The sequence below is a fragment of the Haliotis cracherodii genome, unplaced genomic scaffold, assembly GCF_022045235.1.
Source record: "Haliotis cracherodii isolate W230 unplaced genomic scaffold, xgHalCrac1.p SCAF_2, whole genome shotgun sequence".
In the NCBI taxonomy this organism is placed as follows: Eukaryota; Metazoa; Mollusca; class Gastropoda; order Lepetellida; family Haliotidae; genus Haliotis; species Haliotis cracherodii.
In genome coordinates, this window is record NW_027266275.1 from 19,576,900 (window position 1) to 19,587,022 (window position 10,123).

General features: G+C 39.1%; 1 protein-coding gene across 1 annotated transcript; it reads right to left on the bottom strand.

Annotated features, from left to right (window-relative positions):
- Nucleotides 1-5,224: 5,224 nt before the first annotated feature.
- LOC139469923 (sodium-coupled monocarboxylate transporter 2-like) lies at nucleotides 5,225-7,263 on the bottom strand. The gene is made up of 4 exons (XM_071252281.1): nucleotides 7,230-7,263; nucleotides 6,567-6,667; nucleotides 5,483-5,601; nucleotides 5,225-5,362 (listed from the first exon to the last, which is right to left on the bottom strand). Exons 2-4 carry the CDS (start codon nucleotides 6,649-6,651, stop codon nucleotides 5,225-5,227), a joined length of 342 nt encoding a protein of 113 aa, XP_071108382.1. The 5' UTR covers nucleotides 6,652-6,667; nucleotides 7,230-7,263.
- Nucleotides 7,264-10,123: the final 2,860 nt, after the last annotated feature.

The window sequence follows — 10,123 nt, forward strand, 5'->3', positions numbered from 1 at the left end:
TGACACATTCTAAAAAACAAAACAAAAACAAATGTGTACAGCTTGTCTGGTGCAAGACACTATAAGCACCGACACTGTAAACATGGACTGGAGGCGGTATTGAGGAAGGAGGTGAGATTTTCTCAGCTGAACAAAGCATACAGCATGGCGAACGACAACATTACTACTGCGCATGGGCGGAAGTACCGAATTTCAACATATGTAACCAAAAAAAGGCTTGCGTCACCCACGTAACTCAGTATAAGCTTTCACATGGAAATATCACGTGTAGAACATACATGAGTGGGATATGAAATGATAGAATGTTGTATAACTGGTTTCGTAAATATAGAAGTTTTCTCGCTTCTATGTGTGACGCAGTACTAGTGCTAAAGTTGTGATTACCTGGGACCAACGACGACCGTATGTTCGTGCATGTGACATGTGACAAGACTACCAAGCGTCACAAATACAGATGCGAACAGGCAGTTTTGCGTTATAATAAACCAAGTCAATTACATTAACGATCAGTTAGACATACATTTAAAAAATAAAATGTCACTGATTTGGACCTTTTCAAACACCCATGTCGAACACTTTGTGCCTTGTATCAAGAACGTATTATATGAAACATATTAACATGATAATCGTGTTAATACACTTAAAGCACATTGAATGATAAGAACACTTGACCAACTTACCTGAACTGACAGTCAGAGACGGTACATAGAGTACAATAGCAGTATTGACCATCTTGAATAATAAAGACTGGTGGGGTTGTAAAAAGCGACGTTTCGGTATAGATCCGTGTACTGTTGTCAAGCAAGACTGAAAGAGGGACTTAGTACAGAATATATACAGTAGGTGGCGGAACAACGGTATAAGGATCTATACCGAAACGTCGCTTTTTATAGTATTAAAGAAGTTGTTATCCATACAATTGTGTCTACCTTGTCATCCGTCAACTTCTTTGGGGTTGAGAAGCTGCACCACAAATTTCGAAGTATGACGTCACTGGACCACTGGTCCCGCTTCAGCGATAGGTGACCTGCATTGTTTTATTTATCTGCACAATAGATAACAGACACACGTTATTCGTTTGTGCTTACGGTGTTCATTCGTTTTTATTGATCCTTGAACCACTGTGGGCATACTCAAGATAAATTCTATCAATATCAATTAACCAGAAAAATATTTAAAGACTATACATACACTCCCTGTCGTTAAGAAAGAAAGTTTGACATGACTCTTTGTATCAATGCAAGTTTCAATAACAGTTTTCGCACGGCTTTGTTGAACCTTATCTCAAGATTCTAGAAGATGGAATGAAAAACATTGATATACTTCCTCCACTGTATATCCCCTAGATAAAGAAAAAAACAGTTTTGTTGCATTCATGGATTGCAAGAATGACTAACTTCATAATAACTAAAGCAGAAAAATATACATTCTTTGCTGTGCTTCATGTTTGACATGCATATTTTTGTTTTACACATATCAGTTAACCATCCTGCTTGAGAGGTAGCCTACTGGTTAAAGGATTTATACGTCATGCAGTAGGCCCAGGTCCTATTCCTCGTTTGGGTACAATGTGTGAAGCCCATACCCTGTCATGACGAAATATTGCTAGAAGTGGCGTAAAATATTAATATAATAATTACACCTGACGACATAGAACCATGGGGTGGTGGGATAGTCTTGTGGTACAGGTGTCATGCCGAATACCTGGTTTGCTTGCCATCATTGGTACAATGCGTGAGGCCCAATTGTGATGTCACCCATCATGGTATGTATGTGCTATTCCTCAAAGTGGCGTACATACCTACTCACTCAATTTGACACAATTTTATTTTAATTTTAAAATTATTAAAAGTATTACTAAAAATGTCAACTGCACATGATGGAATTCTCAAGCTTTCTGCACTTGCCAGCAGCACGTCTTCTGTAAGTAGTGTATAGTGTCCTGTGTTTGTGTTTCAGAAATCGGTAACAATGCAGTCAACCGAGCTCAGCTAACTTTTGGTCCTATCAAAAACATGCTTATCTGCCCTTGATTTGCACGCGCTAGCCGTATATTTTTAGTCTAATATTAGTTCCGCCGCGTACACCCCCCAGTCGCTTATAACGAAGGCATATTTTCACTGTTTGAATAGCGCAGATAAGGGTGTTCAAGCATTGTTACCGTTCATCAAACCTTCTTCATGCCATATTCTAATCTTGAATATTCATTTGTTTTATAAATATTGTATTTTAACTAATATGCAGAAATATGTCTTTCTAACGCCATATTAAACACGTGATTCAACGTTGACAAAACATCTATCATATGCCAAACAGTTTTTTGAGGCTACCACTATGAATATGCTCTTAACTATTTCTTTACTTGCACCAAGTACACTGGTATAACACGATGACTGTGTAGCTCTCGGTATCATGATGATAAGAACGATTTTCAAAATTATTTCAAATGACATAGACATGATATGTTGTAATTTTCATTTGTCATTTGTCGGGATGGTCAGTATATTGTTATTCGTTTCATTAATCCTACCTTATATAAACATGTTGGTTAATATATGAAGACTCATATTCATACTGGAATGTTGAATGAACCGATCCTCATGTGCGCATCACATGTGAAGTCATTGATCCTTGCCTTGAGATGCACCATCTGTTTGGTGCAAGATTAGCCGTAATGTTTGGAAATCGCGTGCAGCATATCGTGATAAGAATAAAGACACGCTTTGGTAACACTTGACTGATAGTTAGTTTTGTCCTCAGGTGGTACACATTGGAAACATCTCTTCTTAACGTACATACTTCTCTACATGTTTCTGTGGTGCGCGTTTCTTTTGACGCTGGTCAAGATTTCGTTAGGTTTTCTGAGAGAATAGTTTACCAGGCGCATCGTACTATAGCGCTAATTTGCCCAGGCTGCCGACTGTGGCTCTCGCTTCAGAGATTTCGCGTGCCTCTTCCATCCTCAGAGTTAGTTGTGTTGGGGTAGGGTATGGGATAGCTATCTATTTTAACGAATGGAGCCAATGTCATTTGAGGAAAGGCCGTACAATAATATATCAAGGTAAACAAGCATTGATTTATTACAGAGGACTGATTAATTGTGATTGCGCTCGTGGTGTTATGGTAAAGTTTTGACTAATAACAGTAACTCATTAGCCAAGCTTAGCTTCAAGCTTGCAACTTTGAGTTCGATCCTCCACGTGGTACGACCTGAAATACGAAAAAAGCGACGGATAAAGTCTACTACTCCTCACAAAACCTACACGGAAGTTGTTTTTTGTGAAATGCCCACTCATATTACCCTTAATACGTTATACTAGATACTTTCATGTATTCCATCTATGTGAATTGTTACAATATATTGCTTGGAAAGTCACCTTAAACACATTGCGACTCCAGCAACGGCAGCTATTATTTATTAATAATGCTATTAACACTCTGTTGTGCTAAAACAGAAAAAAAATCGCGTCATTCAACCGTGTATTTGCTCAACGAAATGAATCACAGTGTTTATATTTGATTTGAATATGGTTGCAAACTATGGCAACAAACAATCACTTATTTTTGTATGCAAATTGTGTGCGTGGCGGGTGCTACCGGTAGGGAAGAACATGCTAATACCCTTTTGTCCCAAACCTGGTGTGTTCACTGATCTTCAGAAATATTTGTTCTTTATATTGTTTACGAAATTGAGGACACAGGCAACGGAGAAAATGACAACATATATTCTTTTTCAAGGACTGTTTTGATTATCTGGCAGATAATAAATAACACATCAACTGATGGGATATCTGTAATATTGATTTTAGGTTTTTTTGCGGCGAAGGTTTATCACCCATCTGTCGAAAAGTGCATGCAGGTCAGTTAGTTGCTTAAAATAGTAGTGAGTGAGTGAGTTGGGTTTAACGCCGCTTTTAACAGTATTCCCGTTATATCGCCGCCTGTCAGCTTGATGTGGGAGGAAAGCCCGAAGTGATGTCTCAGAGGTTTACCACTTCGGTGAAACCCATGAGTAAGGTATGGTGCTGACAAACCTAGAAACATAATCGAGGCGAACCGGGATTCGAACCCACAATCATAGTTTTCTGGCGTGCCCAAGGGACGCAACTCTGAACAGTGAAACGCGGCGCCTTAGACGACTGGGCCACCCGTGTCCCCATCATGGTCTAGATGTACCCCATCATCTTCATTAGAAAAATCAACAATAAATAAATAAACACTGGTAGAAATTATACAATATTTATTCGGTATATATGCCATCCATTCAATAGTTAAGATAATACATTGCGATATTATAAAAGAAACACTTGTATCGTGTACTGATACGAAAATGACACAATGCTAATATAATGATTTAAAACAGTACCAACATTCACATTTTGGATGTATACACGATAAAGATACAAAGGATAAATGCTCAATTATTTCTAATGGTTTGTTTTTTCTATCCCAGTTTTCTTTAACATTAAGCTAAAATATAGGTCAAAACATAAATGACCGGCGTTATTATCTTCGAAGTCAACTGCTTGAGAATATACAGAATAGACCTTGTGGCAAATTCTGTACATATGTCTGCTGTCGACATGGCTGCAATACATGACTGTGGCTTTGACCTAATTGAACATCCTCCATATTCATCAGATTTGACTCCGTCAGATGTCCATCTCTAACCCAACGTGAAGAAAGAACTGTCGCGCAAGCAAAGCATTATGCAAAGGATTATGACGTCATTTCTGCTGTGGAGAACGTTTACACCACCAGGGGGCCTTCAACAGAGGGGGTATCCGGGCAATCCAGTGTCTTTGGCATGAAGTGTCTGGCGTTCAGAGGGTATTATGTAATACTTATGATACTAATAATACTAATAATAATTATAATAATAATAACAAGTTGTCCGAGCCCCCATTGTTCTCGGTGCCTTAGGTTTGGTACCTCCCAATCTGTTGACTGACATTGGGAAAAGTGGGTGGGTTTTGACTAGGCAGCGCTTCCTGGGAGAAGTCCCATTCGTTGTGCATGAAGTATGGTCACGTACATCATATCTTCAGCTAGACAAAAAATCCGTTTCTCACGAGAACATTAGACTGTATATCAAAAAGCAACATTATGTTCCTCCTTTCGAGATTGCAGTTACATGTATTTGTAGATTAGGCGCTTCTTCACAAACATGTGAACTCCGTGGTAACTAAGTCATGTGCACTCACGAACATCCCATATAGGATTTCTACAATCTTCTATTCCAAGTTGTCCCTTCAGTGTTGTCATCAGTGCTTTCTATCTTGTTATTCAAAGGCAAGACATTGTCGCTCAGGTCCTCCACGTTTTCATCCTGATCATGATGAGTTACAGCTTTTCTGTATTTCTAGAAACATTAATGAGTAATCTGTAAGTTTAATCGTCACATAACAAAAGCGAACTACATATCTTTTGAATCAACATTCATTTAAGACTCTCGTTCAAGGTTCTTAATAGCTTGACTCACCCCTTTATGGACAATGCCAAATCGGAGAGGTTTGAGAACACGTTCCGGCAGGAAAGGGAAGAGCTTGTCAAACAATGGACAGATCAGACGTGGATCAAGGGTCTCGGGTTTCACCGGACCTATGGAGGATAATGTCATGTTGTGTTTAATGTACAGGTATGTGCTTAGGGAAATGACATTAGAATTGATATTAACTGCTCATAGATATGCAAGAAGCGGCTTTAGATACAATGAAAACACCTGTCGCCTTATTCCGAACAGCCCTTAATCAAAGTTTTGTTGATCTCCGATCCACGATGCAGGATGTCAGTTCATATGCCTTTCAAGATAGACACAATTTTTATGGATAACAACTTCTTAAATACTGTAAAAAGCGACGTTTCGGTATAGATCCTTATACCGTTGTCAAGCCGTTGTCCTTGCTTGACAACGGTATAAGGATCTATACCGAAACGTCCCTTTTTACAGTATTAAAGAAGTTGTTATCCATAAAACTTGTGTCTATCTTGTCATCCGCCAACTTCTAAGTAATGCCTATCAAACAAGTCAAGACATATGCCTTTCCTCTTAACATTCCGATGACCTTCCGAGGTAGAGGTGGTTCTCAATTTCTCATGCTGGCCACAGAAGTCAATCAACGTGGATCTAACTCTGTAACTTGGCTGATGGCTCGCGTTCGTACTTTCGTCATGATTTCAATCATTGGTATTTCCCTGGTACAGACTCGATTATTTACAGGCGGTCGTATATAACTTCATGGAAAGGTGGTGTAGGAGGCGTGTGGATGAATGATGTTTTGTTATTTACCTTATTCATACGCCGTGCAGCTATACTGTGACAGCCTGTAAGTAATTTTACCTGGACCAGAGAAGACGGGCATAGATAATGTGGGCCAGGGTCAAGGAATATACGGTAATATGACTAAAAAAAGTAAAAACAAGGTCACAACAAAAGGCTAATCACCGGACCAACGATTACGTTCGTTTTTAAGACAATCGTAATATTTTGGCGATATGGAGATATTCTGCAAATTACTCAAGACAAGGAGCGATTTATCAACCAGGGGGTGGAGTTGGACATATACCTGTCAAGAAACTGACAATGGAGCCAACAGCGCAGACTACCAACAAAGCCACCAGTGAGTAGTAGAGGTAGGACAGGCGATACATCGGGTAGAAGGGGTCGCTGTAAACAAAACAAAACAAAACAGTATGAATATGAAGCATCTCAAGACGGTGAGCCGTGAAAATCCGGGTTAGAATAGGTCTTCAGCAACCCATGCTTGCCGTAAAAGGCGACTATGCTTGTCGTAAAAGGCGACTAACGGGATCGGGTGGTCAGGCTCGCTGACTTGGTTGATGCACGTCATCGATCCCAATTGCGTGGATCGATACTCGTGATCTCAATCACTGGATTGTCAGGTCCAGACTCGCCGTCATATAGCTGGAATAATGCTGAAAGTGGCGTAAGACAACAAACCAACCAACCATCGAGGCGAATTTCTGTGAACAGAAAGTCTACGACTCAATGAAAAAACACTTTACCAAGCGTCTCCAGTCCGTCTACTCATACTAATAATGTAATACAAAGCGTCTCCAGATGAAATTCCCTCTACTCATGTTAATAATTCAATAACAAGCATCTCCAGATGAAAGTTCCTATATTAATATCAATAATGCAATACCAAGTCTCTCCAGATGAAGGTCGGTCTCAACTCTGGATGAATGGTTTTGTTAAAGAAACTTACTCTGACTGCACACTTGACACATTCTTTGAATCATCTGCCGTCACGGCTGGGGTGACGTTATCAGAGGTGAAGGTAACGGTCCAGTTACAGCCGTGGGTCAAGAAAGTGGCTGCATGCGACGATGATCTGTGAACAAAACTTCCAAAAGAAAACCACGCTGTGACGAGGATTCCAGCGAAGTAACCACTTAAAGCTCCCTTCAGTGTAGAAAGGAAACAAAGAAAATGTTTCAGTACAAAATGAACAAATAAATTACACCCCTGAAAAAAAAAATATTTGATACAACAGGAGAGAATTACATAAAGCATATCTAAGTATGTCTAAGAATGGAGTGATTGAGGTACGACGTTTCAAGTTGATGACATATAAGGTCAACATTTCATTACTGTTTCCTTTTGATCTTAAAAGTATTACTTTTATAGCATTATATATTATTATTATTATTATTATTATTATTATTTTTATTTTTATAACGGTTCAGGCGATGGTGTAGCCTAGTGATTCAAGTGTTCGCTCGTCACGTCGACTGCCCGGGTTCATTTACTCTCAAGGGTACAATGTATGAAGCCCATTTCTGATGACCATCGCCGTCATATTGCTGGTATATTGCTAAAACCATACTCTCTCACTCACTTATAACCTGCTTGGAATGATTTCGAATTATAGATAACATCATGGTATCACTTATGTTGTATAAGCTTAGACATATTACAGGTTGGGTCATTTTTGTCCAGTAATTAATATAAAATAAAATCCTGGCAATAAATTTATTAATTTCACCTTTTTATTCGCCCATGGGCAAAACATTGCAAGACAAAATATGCCCACCATTGGCTCATGTAGCACTGGAAGTATGCTCAATGTTCCCTGAAATATAAAACATACTCTGTAACGTACACGATAAGGTTGATGGGAACAGTATGGCATGTCACGATGTATATGACACAGTGTAAAAAAGACTTACCTGAAATAAGGCACCAAGTTGAGAGATAAAATAGGATGCACAGATGACGGTTACTCCACCAACAAGCACTGAGTAAACAAATGGTAGAAATCGTTAACGTACAGAATAAATATATTGAAGCACGGGGTCGATTTATATAAATATTTTTGTTCAAGCAACATTATACATGTATCAGTCATTTAACACCTTGGCTCTGGGGGTTCCATAATAAGCACTGATCACGAACGCAGTTTTAAATTTGTGTTTACCCGCACCTGTATCAACTATACTTATTCAAGTTTGAAGAGGATGGCTGCAACTCTACCATTCATATCTATATGAGTGAGCCTTCAATACATGTTGCTTCGAGTACAAACAAGTGAAGTGAAGCCTGATTGGTTGAAAGAATCTTTGGCAATAATTATATGATTCCTATTCCAGTGTCGAGACCTTAACCTTCGAGCACGACTGTTTATTTCAGTAAATCAGAAAAAACATTCTCACTCATGTTGCAAGAACATGGTTTCACCATTGTCATAAATTGACCTTAATGACGGAGCATTGCATGCCCCGATTTATATCACGGCCAAACTGACAGATAAAATCCAAGTCATACAATACCTGTACTCTTAGCCAGTCTGATTTCTCCTTTATCTGAGAGGTGCTTCAAACAGAATGGCTTAATAATATCACCAGGGACCACCGTTCCCAGAGCGTTCAAAACACTCGAAATCGTGCTGTTCGTGAAGAGAAGGATAGAAAGTATATCTGTCAACGATCAGTCACTCATACATGTAGCTGTTATCATTTTCTCGAACGCTTTCGAGTGGACGTTTGTTTGAAATAGAAGTGTTGTTGACATAAAGCATGAAGCATAATACAGACACAATCCTTTGTATAAAGTAACCTTTCTTGGCGGCTTGCCCCATATGAACAAATCAACAAATATGAAGACATATACGAGGTCATTTACATTTAATATTTCACTTCTATACTTCTTTATGCTTCTGTATACTCCTGTATATGATTTCTCTCATTAATAAGGGTTCTACCAACTTTGTTTAAGAAATGATGTGCACACTGATCTGACACCTACTACACAGTCTGAGACACTCGTATGCATTCACCTGAGACTCCCACACAATATGTACCTGAGACTCCCACACAGTATGGAGGATATTATGAGTCCTGGCAGCGCCGGCACATCACCCAGGATGTCCATCACCATCAGGGGAAGCAGCTGCAGACATACGTGTTTCAATCTAGATACTCTTCCTAATATGCATTTCTATTGATGACATATATATAATCCATTTATCATATATCATATCTTATGCACAAATGTCAACATCGTAGGATTCCCGGATAATGATTTAAGTATCAATGGACCTGACTAGAAATAACTGGAATTTATCTGATGGCCATAAAATGTGTTCCAGCAATTTCCTACATTAGTACCTAAAACTAAAACTAATTATTCCATAAAAGAGGTGGGACCTGTCTTACCTGGTCCTCCTTGTCGATGATGTTGAAGCTGACGGGGTGACAGTCGCTGTAGAAGGCGAACATGATAACACCCAGCATCACCAGCAGTACGTACACCAGGATATAACCTACTGCGTTGATTCCAAGAGCTCTGAAAATCAACAGAACTGCATATATTTGTTCGATATAATTGATTGATGGTATGTGGAGGTTGCAAGGTAAAGTTTAAGGTCATAAGTCGTTTTCGACTTCAGTACCTAAAGCTTTGAATTTCTTTACACTTAGAGAGAGTGAAGAATTTCCAATTATACCTGTGTGACTGATCACCGTACTCATACATTCGTATGGTAGACTTATATGATGGGAATCAGTATGAACAGGAAATTGAGAATGTAGGTAGTGTACAAGCGGACCAACAAATTATCCTTGGAGTCTGAAACAACAGTTTTTGGCCGCAACGGCATAT

Excerpts from the sequence above, each read along its gene's own strand:
- LOC139469923 (XM_071252281.1), bottom strand. The coding sequence starts at position 6,651 with ATGTATCGCCTGTCCTACCTCTACTACTCACTGGTGGCTTTGTTGGTA. Across the intron at positions 5,602-6,566 it reads CATTGTCAGTTTCTTGACAG|GTCCGGTGAAACCCGAGACC; the intron begins GTATATGTCCAA and ends TATCCTCCATAG. Across the intron at positions 5,363-5,482 it reads TTGGCATTGTCCATAAAGGG|AAATACAGAAAAGCTGTAAC; the intron begins GTGAGTCAAGCT and ends TAATGTTTCTAG.